This window comes from Meriones unguiculatus, chromosome 18 (assembly GCF_030254825.1).
Source record: "Meriones unguiculatus strain TT.TT164.6M chromosome 18, Bangor_MerUng_6.1, whole genome shotgun sequence".
Lineage (NCBI taxonomy): Eukaryota > Metazoa > Chordata > Mammalia > Rodentia > Muridae > Meriones > Meriones unguiculatus.
Window position 1 is genome coordinate 27,843,150 of NC_083365.1, and position 17,660 is coordinate 27,860,809.

Below are 17,660 nucleotides of genomic sequence, written 5' to 3' on the forward strand. Positions count from 1 at the left end.
CATCTTTGATAACATTATTCTCTAGTTTGGTTTCTATGTTTTTTGTCGTAAAGATGAATCTTCTCTTAAACTTTTCTTCTGTAGCCCTATCACCTCCTTCAGCATTCAAAGAGCGGGTGATGTGGCCCGTTTGAGCTTCTGATTAGATCACTAATATTTGCATGTTCACTGGAGTAGCATTTTCAATTTCCTCTGGAGTGATTCCTTTGCATTGGCCGATTGGCTAACTATGTGGCGAAAGAGACCTAGCTTTCTGCCAGTCTTGCACTTTGGCATGCCTCCCTCATTAGACTGCATCATTCCTAGGTTTAGGTTTGAAGTGAGGGACTCTTCCTTTTCTTTGATTACCCAGAATGTGTTCTTAACTGGCCTGATTGCATCTGGAGGAACCAAGAAGCCTGAAGAGACAGAAATGAGGAGATGGCCAGTCGGTGGGGCAGACAGAGATACATATTTACAGGGTAGATTTTCAGTTTTATATAGGCAGAGTTTATGGGAATCGAAACAATTGCATTGGTAATACCAGAGATCACTGATGGAGCTGGAGAGATGGCTCAGCAGTTTAGAGCAGTTCCTACTCTTGCAAAGAATCTTTGAGTTCAGATCCCAGCACACAAGTCCAGTGGCTCACAACTGCACGTATCTCCAACCCTAGGGGATACAACCTTGGCCTCTGTGGGTACTCACATTCATGTACACATACACACACATGCACACACACATACAAGATCACTGGTCACAAATAACCATAACAGATGAAAAAATACAAAATATTGCAAAAAAATTACCTAACAATTGAAAAAATACAAAATATTGCAAAAATTATCAAAATGTGACAAAAATAGAGAAGTGCTTAGGAGTTGTTGGGAGAAGAGCAGTTGGTGTTACATAAGGCAGAGTTATCCCAGACATTCCATTTGTTTAGATGCAGTATCTGATAAGCTCAGCAAGGCCAGGTACAGTGAGATGAGCTCTCTCTGTCCTGTCCCACACTTCCTTGACTTGGGGATAGTTATTACAATACGTCAAAAAACATTTTTCTTTTAGGATATAGTATCCACAACAGACTTAGTAGAGGAGAATTTGGATTGTAATTATTTAAGGGTAGATCAAGTGTTCTTGTTTTATGGGAAATGCCAAAATTTTTAATGACGGAGTCTAGATCTTCCCTGTCATGTTTATGCTCTGACATCACATTTTGCTCTTATTTAATTTTTAAGAAAAAAAAAAAGAGAGAGTTACTATTTTACAAATATCTGGGAGTCAAGAGGGTAGGAGTGAGGCAAGATGTGCTTAGGATTACTCTAAATTTTTTTCCACTTAGTGACAATTGAGCTCTGTGATATTTAGCTCGATTAACTGGATCAGGTCTCTTGTACCACATAAAAGATAATCCCACAGAAGTCTGTTTTTTCAAATATAAATGTCTTAGAGCAAAACTTTCTTCTCTAACTTCTAGAGTCGCAATGTTAAAGAAAAACTTTGCTGCCATTTTTTCTTAATGTTCTCTGTCTCTTTTCTTCTCCTCCCTCTTTCCCTCCTCCCCCTCTCTCTCTTACCACATCCCCTCACACACATACTTACTTACTTACTTACACACACACACACACACACACACACACACACACACACACAGTACAGGATGAAGCACCTTTGCCTTTATGACTGGGTTCTTTTCACACTCAGCTCTTGCCCAATGCACCTGTCCCATTGGACTTCAACATTATCTGGGTTGTCTCTCATGCTTTTATTTGGGGGTGGGGCAAATGGCTTCTTCTTATTTTGAATGCCTCTTTATCCTTTCTCTTTCCCGCCCACTCTCCATTGCAGAAGTAGTATCTTCCCCTTCAGAGATCAAGCTTAGAATCGCCCTTCTTGATGTCGCCCTCTATGCCTCCTCCCATGGTGCAGAACTGGTCTTTTTGTGATCTCCAATAGAACCCTGTCCATGGCCTGGTGCACAGTGCACTTCTGAGATGACCAGTTGGCCGTCAGCCTTTCCCACTTCATTTTCTTGAGAGTGGCAACCAAGGCTGTTTTCACTTATGGGAAAGATGGATAAACAGACAGAATTAGCCACATGAACAGAATAGAATCTCTGGGGACCATATCTTCTTGAGTACACCAGGGACTATTTCTTGACAGTGCAATTCAAATTTTCTTTTTCCCTCTTTTCTTTTCCCTCTTTTCTTTTCCCTCTTTTCTTTTCTTTTCTTTTCTTTTCTTTTCTTTTCTTTCTTTCTTTCTTTCTTTCTTTCTTTCTTTCTTTCTTTCTTTCTCTCTTTCTCTTTTTCTCTCTTTCTTTTTTGACAGGATCTCTCTCTAACAGTCCTGGAACTTGCTATGTAGGCCACAAACTCAGAGATCCATGTGCCTCTGCCTCTGGAATGCTAGGATTAAAGGCATGGGCCACCAAGTCTGGCTCAAATTTCTTGTTTGTTTGTCTACAACACAGTAATAGGAGTAAAGTAGTATTCAAATGCTAGAGTGTATTCTCTGTACCCCAATATGTGTTGCTTTCATTGGGACTATTTTCACAAGTACAAGTGACATTAGCCTTTGAGTTTTTAAAATATACCAATTATTTTCTAGGCTTAATCTTTAAAAGGGGAAAGGTTTTTACAAATAAGACTAAGCATTCAGAAAATATCCTCACAAAAGCTTTTATCATTTAAATGTACCCATGTCTTTGAACTTTTAATCTCAAGCATTTGTGCAGTGGGTGTAGGCAAAGACTGAAGAGAGACTGAAGGCTCTATTCTAAACACAATAAAGTCATATTTATAAAAACTCATAGGCAAGTAGTAAAATGTGAAGTGAGGGGAAGGGATAAGAGGTTGGAAGATCTTCTTAGAATTCTTTGCACAGTCTATTATACTTTAATATACCATGGTTTATGGACCTGGTGTGGTTGGCATAAACCCACAGGACACATAGTAAAGAAGCTGATTTTATGATGGCTCTGCAGATGGAGGCGTTGGGCGACGTTAATAAGGAAACAAAGGGGAGCACACTCTGGTTCTCCGGCCTCCATCTGATACGAACATGCCTGTCATTTTTCATTTCTTAGGAAATCGCTTCTTCATGTGCTTTTCCAGGAAAAACCAATGCCTCTGGCAAGACAGGCAGCAACACACCAATATCAAAGAAGGAATGGGCTTTTAACACTAGTTTACACGGAACCACTGAGTTATGGAGGTCTTTTACATCTTACTTCTCCCCTTTTAAAAGTATCTATCTATCTATCTATCTATCTATCTATCTATCTATCTATCTATCTATCTATCTATCAGCCCTTACTATGTAACTTTGGCTGGCCCAAATGTCCTATGTAGCCTAGGCTAGCCTTAAACTCATACAGGCTTGTCTGCCTCTCAAGTTCTGGGATCAAACGAGCATACCAACATGTATGGCTGTCTTGAACAATGCTATCTTCTCTTGTCTTCCTATCTTACTAGTTAGTTTTCCTAGCTGTGGTTGAGCTAGAAGAACGGTGATTTCTGGTTTGCCACAGGCATTTCATTTGCCACCATTGAGATGCACAGTAAAAGTGACGCGCACTTTTTGTGTAAAGTGGTGGGAGGCTATGTGATGGTTTCAAAGTTCCCAGTTGGATGTCATTTGATGCCTATGTCCCTTTGCACTAGAAAAGTGAGGTTTGTGGCAAAAAGAAAGAAAAAAAATGTACTGTAATTGAAACCTTTCAAGAGGCCCTAGGGTCATAAAGCAAAGAAAGACAGATAAAAGGAAGCTTTAGAAATCATCACAACTTCCTTTTTTGAATGAAAAATTTATGTCTAGCTTCCCCATTTCCTTTATCCATTTCTCTGTCGTCAGACATCTAAGCCAGGATATCTAGGGCTTTGACTCATCATGTAGTATGTTATCCAACATCCCTACTGTTTCCCAAGGAGCTTCATTTTTCACCCAAATTCTCACATGCTCTGGTAGCGTCTTGGATCTGTACCGAACCACACATTTTCCATAGAAGAATACACACCAGAGAGAAAGTCCTAAGTGAGAATTTCAGCTTTCACTCTGAATTTCCTGACTCTTGATGCTTTAAAACAGACCACGGGGTAAAATTTTAGAATGATCCGGCGAGAGAGGCTCATTAACACTAATGGGAGGCAGGTGGTTGGCTTCCCAGGCAGCTCCTGAGTCTCTCTTTGTGCTATGACTTCTTGTCAGGCCAATACATGCCTTTACTGATTAGCATTAAGTAACACATCTTTTGTTAAAAAAGCTTTTTCATATATTTTACAGATACTTCCCAATAATCATATTTATAACATATACTCAAATAACTGTCCTGTGTTGGTGTTAGCACCCATCTAGTGTGTGTCTCACTTCTGGAAGGCATGGGCTGTGGAGAGTTTTTGTCTGTTTGCCTTCAACCTTTTGCTCACATGCACTTGAGAGTGTCTGGCAATCAGTTTGCTACTCCTTTCATTTGTTAAGAATGACTATAAAGCAGCTGATGGATGAAATGTGTACTAGGTTTGTGGGCACAGGGGAACAGGCTACACATCTATTTTGCTCTGATTTAATGTGGTCCTCATCAAAAATTAATATCTCATTTGTCTTTTCAGCTCACGGCCCTGTATCACGTGATGCTGAAAAATTAGCTCATAAGCAAACTGAGAAGAAAAAAAAAACCCTCTCTATTTGGATTCTCTCGGTATTTCATAAGTGCTTCTGATAGCTATTTATATTATTAGGGCTATCACTTGATTCTTCATATCTTTTTATAAAAAGTTTAGCTCTTTATAAATATGTGTGTATATATGTGTGCATCTGTGTGCCACAGCCTGTGTGGACAGAGGCCAGCCTAAGGTGTAGGTCCTCGCCTCCCTCCTGAAACCAGGGTCTTTTTGTTGTTCCCTGCTACAAATGCCAAGCTAGTTGGCCCACTAGGAACCCTGTCTTCTTGCTTTAGGAGTGCTGGGATTATAGACATGCAGTGCCTGGGTTTTCATGGGACCTGGGGATTTGAACCCAGGTCTTCATGCTGGCACAGTAAGTGTGTTACCCACTGATAGATTTCCCTGGCTCTGATTCTTTATATTTTAACTTGCCCATTTACACACTAGGTAAAGCAAAAGCTTACATCTGAGATGTTTGGAGATACAAGAATCCTAAGTAATTACCTAGGGCCAACGCTCATGCTATGGATCAAAAGTGAATTAACTTAAAGATAGGAAATTAAATATATATATATATATATATATATATATATATATATATATATACACATTGAATTTTCAGCAATAGAATGGTCTCCTGCTCCATATTCCATTCTCTCTAACAGTCTTTACCAATGACATCCTGAGCAGCTGTTAAGGAACTAGTCTGATGGAGCTGATCAGGATAATCTGTTGGTGTCAGCAATGAATATGCAGAGAACTCACCATGATGTGGCAGGTACAGGGCTAAGGATTTAAAGCGATCGCTTAAACCCACACAAAAGGGAATTTCTACACCATGGACAGTGGTGGAACCAAAACCTCAGATTGTTTATTGACTTTCTCACTTCTAGCTTTGTGGAGGCTGTTTAACTTGGCTATTTATTCGTTTATGGAATGATAAGAACTACTTTAGACAGTTGTCACAATAGTTCAGGGATAGTGTCGAGGTGCTTGACCTTTGCACCTGGCCTGGTACATTTATTCAGCAAGTGCTGATTAATATACTGACTTTGCCACCTCTGTTCTTTGGCATATGTAACATTTGCTTATCCGACATCTCTTGCATTCCAGCGATACTTGTTTGAGTGATGGAGCATCCTTGTTATCCCTTTAGTAACATGGGCATCCCCAGAAATGCCCCAAGACTTGGCATTCTTAGTATTAGAAATACAGCCAAATTAGAAACAAAGCCCAAAGCATGCTTGCAAAGGAATACGATGAGAAATGCGATGGAATGATTATAAGGAATCAAAAGAATGCAAAATAGTAAATGGGCTATGATTAAGGTTAAAATGTGTGTCACAGAAATGATTTACAGTTATAGAAATATTCTCTCTATTGACATATCAGAAGGTATTAATAAGTCAAGTTGCTATGATCTCTGCCCTTCCTCTCTTGTTAAAATGGCTTTTGTTTTTCACATTATTTGAATTGCTTTCTAATGTATTAACGTCATGTACTATGGTATTAAAAACAAAACACAAATAGATAAAAGACAATGTTTGGGTGAAGGGGCAGAGTGCACACAAAACAGAGTGATCTGTCTAATGTCACAGAACTCATTTTGAACAACAACATACACACAATAAAAGTGTTTGGGTTTTTTGTTTTTTGTTTTTTTTTTGTTTTTTTTTTTGCCTCCAGTCTAGCTTTTTCTACACAACACTGTTATTCTTCATAGGTCTTGGCTAGGAAAATCATAAAACTGTCATATCCTTACAGAATTGAACAGAAAAATAAGTTATAACTGAAAAACAAGCATCTGCACAAGTTAAATTTAAATGGCTAGTTACCCACACTGAACCCTTTTATTTATATTACATATAACCATGGATGTGAATTCCTACTGTCTCTATAAGTGATTATTCTATATATTTTTATGAACTGTCCAGACATGTGTCCAATATAAGGATGATTTCTAGCTGGGGGTATAGCTCAATGATAGAGTGCTTGCCTAGCATACACAAGACCCTGGGCGCTTGGTCCTCCTTCCCATTCTTAAAAACAATGGCTTTCATCACATTATAAAGAGCAGACTAGATTTTTTTTTTAAAGGCTCTATACAGGGTAAGAGGCTTTAACAACCCAAGATTGATCATTATTACTAACCAAAAGCCAAGAGAGGGAAAATCCAGCAGGGCACCTATTCCCTTCCTGAGGATACTTATTCTTCGTTTAGATTCGTTTGGACTGAATCTCTGCTTTGTTGCTGGAAGCATTTTGTTAAATGATGGACTCTGTCCTTCTAGAATACAATCGTTTGGGTATTTAGTCGTGACAGCTAGTGCACCACCAGAATCCCCTGTAAGTAATCACAGACACCCATCCTTGCCACAACCAGTCTTTCAAGTGAGTGCTGCTGAATTTAAGGTGTCCTTGGGAAACCCAGTCCAAGGGGCCACAGAAACACTTAACAATACAGTCTAACTTTCCTGACACCCGCTGTCGCTCCAAGATCAAATTATCCTCTAAACTACTTTTCTTTCAACAAACATTTGTTGTATTAGGGGTTGAAATGGGTCCACTAGCACAGATACCATCCATAGCTGGGATGTTACCCGGATGGAGAAGTGATGAAAGCGAGCAGGGGTTGTTTGGACAGTATTCCCAATGAGAGAAAATACAGGAGAAACGGAGGCCCGGCCCCCCGCTAAATACTATGGTAGACATTTTTCACATTTGATTTGTTCTGCCAGCAGAAGACACAGTGCTGGACTATTAGTACAGATTATCATAACTGGAGCCGGCAAAAGGAAACAAAGACATGCTGGGTCTTGGTGTAAAAGGCGACTATACTGTTTATAACTACTCATAAGCGCAGGTGAGAAAGCACATTACTGTGAGCTTAACCCAACTTCGACGCCTCCAGAGTCACCCTCCGACAACAACTGCCATCCGCTCTCCGAGAAGGCTTTGATGGAAAAAATCTGCACAGCTATGGACAAAAATTGGGTTACGGCGATTATTTGAAAATGAATTCCATAGGAATGAAAATGGAAGTGCTATTTTTTTAAAGAAAATCTTTACATTTTCTCCTGATTTTACAGTAAGAAATCCTTGTTATAGAACATTCATATATTTGAGAAAGAAAAAAAAAACAACAAGAAAATAAAAATAGCACACAAGACTTTCTTGAAGTAGTAATCCCTAATAATGTTAACCCAGTTTCATAAATGTAATTCTCTACAAGTGCATATTGGTGACTGTTCATATGTAAGAAATCATATTGCCTTTTCTCCTAATAAGCAAAGATCAACGTTTAAGTGAATAATTTTACAGTTAACCGCACGAGTGAGCGGTTTGGGGGTACCTAGTGAAATCGGAGGCCTGAAATGTTTTTCTGGAGAAAACCCACAGCGTCGCCTCCTTCTGCAGGATGGATGATAAGGATGATTTATGAAGCTGAAGTCATTTCTATGATTGCGCTTCGGGGGAGATTGTTTTCACGTGATGTGCCCAGCCAGGCTGGGCTAGGGGAAGGGGCACCCCACATGTTCAACCCAGGCTGGGGCCCACCCCTTCAAGGGATTCCAGAGCTGGGGGAAAGGGAGGAGGAGCTGGCAGCCCCTCCCCCGTGCAGGCTCATTAGGGGGACACACTGCTTTCCTTATTTTCTCTCTCCTTTTAAAAAGTATTACTGCTGCTGCTGTGCCGGCGTAGAAGCTCATTGTAAATGCGCAGCAGGATAGTAGCAAAGCCCAGATTAATTCCCCACGGATTTATATGGGTCGTTCTCACCCACGATGACTTGTATGGTTTCAAAGGTGCTTACGCGGCTGTTTTTATGGCGGGTCACTAACTTTATTCTGACATATGGCAGTTGGCGCCATGACACGGAGTGAACATTTTATACCTGAATTAAAGTGGATATTTGACAGTTTCTGTCAGAAAGTTCAGAGCAAAGAATTTGTGGGACAAGATTTATTGCATATTTTATGTGGGACACATCTGTTTCTTTGCTAGCTTTGTTCCTTTCCTTAATTTTTTTTTAAATAAGTTTCTTAAAGAAACATAATTACAGATTAAAAAAAAAAACAAAAAACAAACCCAAAGCAGAAAAAAAAAAAAAGGCAAAAGTAGGGAATTAGACCCAACTTTAAAAGAAAGAAAAAAAGGAAAAAAAAAAAAAAAAAAACACCAAAAACCAAAAACAAAAACCTACCTATGTTGAGGAGGAAGATGACTCACAGCCATGCACAGCTGCTTTATGAAACAATAATGTTATTACTGGCAATTACTTTGTGGTTTGTTAAACACCATTCATATGATGGAGGTAAAAACTGCAGTGCCTACCATTTTCTACATACTTGAAGCAGGCTGGGGAAGGCAATCTGCTTGTGATGCTCTTGATATTTGCCCTCCTAAATGGTGGGCTAGCCAGTGAGTCCAACCGCAGAGCAGTTAAACCAAAAACTACTAGTGATTTTATCAAAATTTCAAATCACACAGTAAACGATTTGTAAAAGGCTGCATCTGTCCGAGTTGGCACATAAAGACAATTAGCAGTTGGAACGTGATTCTTACATTTCAATGTTTATTCCCGCTCAACGTACTGCCCCTAAGCTTTCCTTTTCTGTTGTTCAAAGCATGATCTTAGAGGTATTTTTTTCAGTTAATGGGTGCAATGCAGGGTTCCTACACTGGATTGCTGTGTGTTGGTGACCCTTTGTGCCCTGAATACACGCACACAGAGTAAAAGTTAAAAGCTACAGCGTGAGAGATGGTTTGAATCCCGTTCATTTGTTTGGCTTTTCTGTTCTTTTTTTTTTCCCCCTCTTCTACTTAAATATATTCTCGTGGATAAATCCTTGTTAAGTTAAAAACAATTACAAGACATTTAAACATTTAAAATTGATATGCCCAAAGATAAACGCAGACAACTTCCAACTGCGATCCATCAAGCCCATGTGAAGGGTGTATGTAAACTTCCTCTTCATCAAAACTCTCCCGATTATAACCACTGGACAGTCCCTGAGGCTCCTGACTGTGTAAACATTGGACTCAACCTGGAGCCTCTAGCAACAAACAGAGTTTCGTTTAGCCACACAGACTGAACCTTAACTGTGAAATCTAAAACACAAAACTAAAACTTAACACTTTTAAAAATATTGAAATATTACTTGTATGTGTACGTGTGTGTGTGTGTGTGTCTGCAGGTAAAGGCCTGAGCTTGACACTGGGTGTCTTTCTCGTTGTAAAAACATAGCTAACTATTAGCAGATAAAGTATCTTTTGATTGCCCTACGCACCACTTCCTCCACTAACTAAACATTTTCAAGTGGTCTCCAACGACTCAACTATTGTTACCTGTGGATCTAAGTATCCCTAGTGCTAAACTGCAAATTTCCTCAGAGAAGAGTAGACTTGTTTGCTGGCCAGGTGTACACAATTTACATTTATTCAGGACTGTCGAGAGCCCTTCATGCTGATAGAATCACTATATGCTCCTAAGGTCTGATAACTTATTATGTAACATTTTAGATTTGCAAATCACATAGGTATTGGCCCAACCTTTGATTAGTCTTGAGAGTTCACTAAGTACCACATTATCTTTTGCTTTTTAAATTACTTTGAATTGACTTATAGATTATAAAGATGACCCGAATATTCTTAAACTAATACCTTTTTTGTTTGTTTGTTTTGCCTTAGCTTTTTATGTTTAGATGACCAATCATTTGCAACCAAGTGAGGCAGCAACCCCCCTTACGACTTGCAAGTGAGTGATGTTCAGCTATCACTGACATTACGCAAGGGTATCATAAACATGGCACGGCCAATCAACTCATGATTACACAGCCGCCATGCCTGCCTGCAATGTGCCTATGTAAGACTTACCAGAAGTCAACCATGGATCCAGAAGGAGCTCACCGGGCCCTACTACTTCTTACTAAACTCTTGGCTACTGATAGATTCTAGTGGAGGGGCAGTTACTATTTCCAGCTGTGTACCCACTGAAGAGCTAGGCTCCAGATGATAGTTTAAAAAAAAAAAAAACCCTCATTCATACTGACCAATGGCTAAGATCAATGGATCCCAAAATGAAACAACCACAAAATATCATGAATTGTGAAAAGGGAACTTGTAGAGATGAAGGTGGGAGGAGACTAAAGGGTTACAATAATTAGAATGTATATGATACAGGTACAGAACTGTCAAAGAATAAACTCAATGAAAAATTTTAAAAAGTCAACAAGGATCTGTCTGTCTCAGTCTCTCTCCTGCATTAATGTGTCATTTCTGTCATTTTGGTCAGAGCTTTCAGCTGTCCAGGTTAAGCTGACCCATTCATGTTTATTTTGATTTGTATGTATTTGGTTTTATGCTAGCCATATTTATTTCCCTATTCTATTTACCAAGCTTTCTAGCTATTTCCTTTGCTCCTGACTTGTGTTAAGACTTACCAAATTGTCTTCGCTTACTTTTCCTTTACTGGGTCTAACAAGATAAACATCCAATGTAAAGAACCTTAAGTTCTTAACATCGATAACAACTGTCATCCTCAAAGTATCTAGAGAAATTTGACATCAATACACTAATTTGAACAATAAAGAATGGTCTGATTTTCCGGTGTACACCCTATGAAATTCACCGGTCACATGTCACGTCATGTCACATTCCAGCTGATGTCATCTGTAATTTTACTTACAGGTTTTCAAAACCAATGTTTCGACATTAATACTTATTAACACTTTAAAGACAATTTTATTAATTTATTTGCTCATTTTATCATTCGTCCATTGACTTCTTCCTGTCCCGAAGAAGCAAGATCCCAAGAGAAGATACATGAATAGCAACTGCAAACTCTGTGCGGTTACTATTCCCCGTCTAAAATCTTAACTTTTTTTTAAAGTTTATTATAAAAAAATTAAAAATTAAGAGAATACACTTGTGTGTTTATCTTTCATTTGTCACAGTGGACTGGTTCTCTAAAAAAAAATTGATACCTTTCTTTATTGTTTATTTAAGCGTTTCTCTCTTCTTTTGACTGTGTGCTGGCTAGTTTTATGTCAGCTTAACACAAGCTAGAGTCATTTGGGAAGAGGGACTCTCAAATGAGGATTGTGGGCAAGCCTGTGGTACATTTTACTGATTAATGTGATGTACTGTGGGCAGTACAATCCCTAGGCAGGTGGTTCTGAGTGGCGTAAGAAAGCAAGCTCAACAAGCCATGAGGTGGAATTCAGGAAGTGATCTTCCTTCATTATCTCTGTTTCATTCCTGGCCTTCAGGTTCCTGCCTTGAGTTACTGTCCTGAGTTCTCTTCAGGACAGTGGACTGTGAACAGGATACTAATCTGAAACAAACCCTTTCTTTCTCATGTTGCTTTGGGTCATGGTGTTTTAGAACTCTGAGTAAGACAATTTGTATTCAGCGGCTGTGTGATTAAACACACTAAACTTCTAAACCTATTTTCTGTGTATAAGTCCTTCTCCACACTTCCCATCACTGTTTCTGTTTATGTTCTGTCCTAGAATTCATTGACTTGTAGCTCATGGTTAGTTCTCAATAATGTCTAATTCACTATCCAGAGTACAAACTTAAAAAATTTCATTAACCAAAATTGCATTCCTATGTTCTCTACTGGGTTCTCTCTCTCTCTCTTTTATGGGAAGTAACTGCCTCTTATCATTTTCCAGGATTACAAAATGTTTATTTTCTGCTGCACTCTCTTATCAAGTATTATATCGGGTCTAAGTTCCTCTTGTATTTCCTGGTTTTCCCACTTGTTGATTCTAGATAGTGATTCACCAGTGAGTACAGGGGCAGACATTAGGCTGAAGTTGCATTCTAGTTGCCTCAGAGAGTCAAGTGGAGGCAGAATATTTCACTGGCAGGTACCCTTCCTTCACTGAAATCATTAGCTGCTTGTGGTCCTGTTCTATCTCTTCCACATAAGAGCCCTTCCTGTGGTCCTGTCTGGAGAAACTCACCATTTGCTATTTTCTTTCCTTTCTAGAATTCTACAACAGTGCACAGAGATAATCTGGCTGTAAGGTATAGGCAACTTTAAAGCTCTAGAGAGCATCTGTTGGCTAGTCATCTCTTTTGAGAACAAAAGATAGATACTTATGGTTAAGCCTTTGTCTTAGACAAAAGAAGATATTTACATCTTCCATAGGCTCTGTAGTGAGTGTTCTCTTCTCACTAAGCATGGCTTTTCCGGTTCCTGTCTACATCACCAGAGTAAGAAGGCATGTTCTAATGACAGGGAATACTGTCCCAGTCCAGGAACACTTTAGTACTTTCCAGGTCTTTTATTTAAGGATGTTAGGAGTCTTCCCACCAATATTTTCTGGCATTTTCATTAAAAATGTATTAGTGCCTTCTATGTATTGTACATCCTATGTCATTTTGATAAGCAGGCAGGCATTTTCTTTTTTACAGTAGGAGAGAGTCATCAGATCATAAACTGAAAATACAATGTGTAAGGGCACGGGACTTATACAGCAAAACTTCAGCCAAGATGAAGGAGGGTGTCCTCCTCTGCATCCTCCAGGGCTACTTTAATTAATCCTGATGTAACTGGTCAAGCATCCAGTAACCAAGCGTTATTATGCAATACCTACTGAAAATTGTGCCACAATTCATTAGAGCAATCGAATCTTCCTACTAAGTTGAAAACAGACACTCCAGCAAAGTTTAGCAACCTTCTGGTTCTGCAGAAGTACGCACCCAGGAGGACTAGGGTACTCTATCACCACTTGCATCCTGTATCTATAGCTCAGGTCCAACGATATGGCAGTGTAGGAGACATAAACTTTCATTCATATTAATGGCACATATGTGTAGTTGCTGGAGGAGACACATGCCCAGCTGGCCTTGTTGTAAGGCCATGTTGCTTGGACTTCTTCCCTAACTCTTTATTGTAGGAGCTGAGCACATACATACGTAAGCCCATTCTAAGACACTTTTTCTGTGATCATTATGGACTGGGTCTATTCCGTTGGCTTATGAACACAATGAGGATTCTAAGATCCTTGCCAATCTGTGTAGATTACCCTTTCAAATGTTCAAAGGGTAAGATTAGTGAGTGATCAGTTACAGCTGTGGTTGCTGGCATATACTATATATATATATATATATATATATATATATATATATATATATATATACCTTTTCAAGGTCTCAGACATCAGCAATGGGGAAAAAGGTGAAATTTGGACAAATATGTACACAGAAATGAGGAGGGACTATTTCTTTTGTATGACAGGGTTAGAGGTCTAATCAAAATTTTACCCTTACATTGAGACCAAAAGAAAGACCTAAATGAGGACTATTTTTATCTGTGATCCACTGTAATGTTGCCTTTATCTTTTAAAGCAAGTGGGTGGGCAAAGAGAGATACTTCTTTGGATTGTAATGGAGGATTGTACATTAGGGCTACCCAAAGCTGTAGTGATTTCTGGGGCAGAAGAATGAAAACTAAATACTACAGACTAAAAATAAACACAAATAAAGTTATTAAACTAGAGAGTCAAACACAGATGACAAGGCATTTGAGTCTTGTGACCACAGCCTGGAGGCGCAGCTGAGTAGTAGAATACATGCCTAAAATTCGGGAGGATCTGTTGTGTTTAAACACTACTAACATATAAATATTTTGTCCTGGTTTCTGATGAGGTCTTAACCATCACATATCTTTTTTAAAAAATTATCCCAGCTAAGCCTTCACCACAAAGGATAGTCTCTCCTGATTCAGTATCTTTTATTGACATTAGATTGTGGATTTGATCAAGATCTTGCCCTTTTATTATTTGTTAAGATAGAGGCTAGAGTTTGGTTTTTATTTTTTCCCCTTCTAATTTCATTTTGGTTTCCATTTAGGAATTTCATTTCATTTAGGATCTCAAGGAAGAGGGACCTCTTTAAAGCCATTCCTCGTTAAGAAAGCTTTCCCCGGAACTGGCTGAGCACCCACTGCCCATGAAGTAAAGGAGGTAGTGAAGTAAATAAAATAGCCTTCCCACTCTTAGTAGCTAGGCAATTTCTCAAATATTTAAAAATACACACGAGTACCACAGAGGTGGCAGTAAAGAAACAGTAAAGTTTATGTTAATAATAACAAAGAGACACTAATTTTCACAGGGTTAGGTCTAAGGAAAGACTGTCTTTCTCTAGAGGTATTGTATACACAGAGGTTGAAGAAGGACAACATTGAGCCAGGGAGGAGCACTGGTGACCCCAACTGTCCTAAGAAGCATAGTTGGCATATGAAGGTGGCCTCAAGTGGAAACTTACAAATCTGAAAGGTAGTATCTGGCCTGTCCCAAAGCCTGTGGACTGCACCATCTGAATATCCACAATCTTAATCATCTCTTATACTTACTTAGCCACTCAATGCCAGTCTACCACAATCCCCCACAAAACTGCCTTCATTGCCTTTCTCCTATATCAAACGGATCTAGCTTGAGTTCTGCTACCTCTTAAAGAGTTTTTAAGGTAAGACTTGAAAAAGAGCACCTACCAGAACTGGTAATGAACACCTGTAATCCTAGTACCTAGAAGGCTGAGACAAGATGAGCCTAGTGAGTTCAAGGCTAGCCTGAGTAACATTACAAAATCCTGCCAGAGACAGACAGACAGACACACACACACACAGAAAGAGACAGAGTGAGAGAGAGACAGAGACACAGACACACAGAAAGAGGCAGGGAAAACCAGGCCAAGAATACTGAATAAATGTCCAATATCATTTTTATTTATTTATCTTTATTTTTTTTCAATAAAGATTCACAAATACTATAGAAGCTTAGGAAATTTTTACTGACAGATGCAAGACTTCAGGGAAGTTCTAAAGTGCATGTACTTCTTGGGAAAAAGGGATGACAGGTAAGTGAAGTGTGTATGTGTGTGTGTGTGTTTATATAAGTCATAGTAAAAAGACTCATAAGCCTGAAAACAATCTCTGTGGGAATGGTAACATTGGAGAAGCAGAACAGAAAAAGAATCTGTGAGCACCAGCTCTGAGAATGATGCAAAAAGTCCTCTAAATTCAGTGTTCTTTCTAACTTCTGATTCCTATGGGGTGAGGAATGAGGGTGGGAAGGGAATGCTCATTACTGCTGTTAGTAAAGACAAGGTCTAAAAGGGAAGTACTTTGATTACTTGTAAGAATAGCTCTAAATTGGGGAGAGGTCCTGGCATCAGGAACTTTCACCTTTATCAGTACAGTAACAGGGTTTCAATCCATAGCCAAGCTGCATTTTGTATGGCTTTTAAATATCATTCCTGAGGGGTTTCAGGCTTTGTTGAAAAAGCTTTCCTGTACCATGGGTCAGTACAAGCCTAAAAAGGCTGAGTCCCTGTAACCACTTATGCTTTGAAACACATACTCAGGCTGTGCATGTTTTAAAAACATCCCTATAACTATGGGTTGTTTAAAAATAGCTATACCCCAAAGAATTTATTTCCAGCATCTGACACAATTGATTGTGTTTTGAAGAGATTTGTTATGTAAATAATGGTAGGAGAGAAGAAATAGAAAAAAGAAAAGCATTGGCCTTTCTCAAAGCCCAATGGAATTAATGCTTTTGTTAAGCCCAGAGTCTAAATCAGAGGGCTGTCTGTGGTGCACAAGACAAGGTTTGCTGTGTCTGCTCAGCATTTCTTGTGATGTGTCTGCAATTTGCGAAGAAGCTCCAGTTGTTCCATGGCTTCCCTGGCTTTGCTTCCCAGACACTGGAGAGGTGGTTCACTGTGAAGAGGGATTTACTGCTGAGCTGGTGCTGTGAGGAGTTTGAAGGCGGAGGGAATAGTGTTTTGAGGTGGTAACTCCTCAAAGACTGGGGGGAGGGGAAATTTGTCAGCAACTCCAGGTCTGATGACATGGAAGCCATTTGCCGACGCTTCGGATTTGTTCAGCTCTCACTTCTGGCCCAGCTTCCCTGACTAGGCTATGCTTCATAGCTCTGAGTACTAAAGGGAGTGAGAGGCAGGCAAAACAGCATTAATAGATGTGCAAACAGGAGAAAAGCTAAAAAGGCTTTTCACTTAAGCTCAGTTCTCCCTTCAAAACATTCTCCTCTCTACAACGCTTCCCCATTTCTTCTCCCTCCTTTCTATTCCCCCCCCCCCCCCGTGGCCTGGATGCCAAATGCTTACTTAATGGTCATATTTCTAGGATGCTGTCTTTGTAATTCCAGTTTGTGGTAGCTGTCTTTGAAGATAAACAGGAGAGGTAGGAAAAAGAAGAGATGATTTTCATCTTTAATTAGCAGAGCTGATAGGGAGGGAAGGACTTGGGTTATAGAATTAGGAATGTCTTATTCCACCACACACACACACACACATACACACACACCCAACCCCTTCCCCTATCCTGGGATGTTTTCATGTGCATGTGTCTCTCTCAGTCATTCACCACTTTACTTTTTGAGGCAAGGTCTCTCACTGAACCTGAAACTCTGAACTGGTTCAGCTAGGTTGGTTGGCCGGCAAGGCCCGGGGGGGCTCACAGTGTCTTGGCCTCTACAGCACTGAGATCATGAATGAGCATCGCTGTGCTCAGTTCATATGGGTGTTTCTGGGGGGATTAAGCTAGGTCTTCAGGCTTGTGTGCCAAGCACGTTAGTGATGGCACCATTTTCCCAAGTCCCAGAAGTATTTTCTGAAACCACAGTTTTTTGTTTTAAAGAATCTTGACTGAAGTAGTGACACACCTGACGCTGGTGAGAGAAGAGAACCACAGAAAGTCAACTAGCAATAAAACATTCCCCAACAGGAGGGTCAAAGGAGGTTAGCCTCCTGATGTGGTTCACCCAAGAGCCACGGAGGAGAGATGGAGCACAGCTTGTCACCCGCATTACTAACCCAAAGGTGTAATAGACATGTTTATAAGGAGAATGAAGTTAAAAGGGTAAGTTTGAACATTTCTCTGAAATATCGCAATGAATCTTAGCATCTGTGTATGTGTGTGTCTCCAATGGCTTTCTTTAGGGATGTTAGTAATAAGCAGTGTTTTCCTGCCTCTTT

General features: G+C 39.6%; 1 protein-coding gene across 10 annotated transcripts in view; it reads right to left on the reverse strand.

Moving 5' to 3' along the window:
• Fmn1 (formin 1) overlaps nt 1-17,660 on the reverse strand; it is a 368,583-nt gene that overhangs the window by 32,627 nt on the left and 318,296 nt on the right. The window contains exons 17-18 of one of the 10 annotated variants that reach the window (XM_060371808.1): nt 16,791-16,845; nt 14,388-16,604 (exon numbers count right to left, since the gene is read on the reverse strand). The exons of 8 other annotated variants lie outside the window; for them this stretch is intronic. In XM_060371808.1, coding sequence (XP_060227791.1) covers nt 16,583-16,604; nt 16,791-16,845 — 77 coding nt within the window. In that variant the 3' untranslated portion in view covers nt 14,388-16,582. Of the gene's footprint in view, nt 1-14,387; nt 16,605-16,790; nt 16,846-17,660 lie in introns of those variants that run through there. One more of the 10 variants, XM_060371807.1, reaches the window with a different exon arrangement.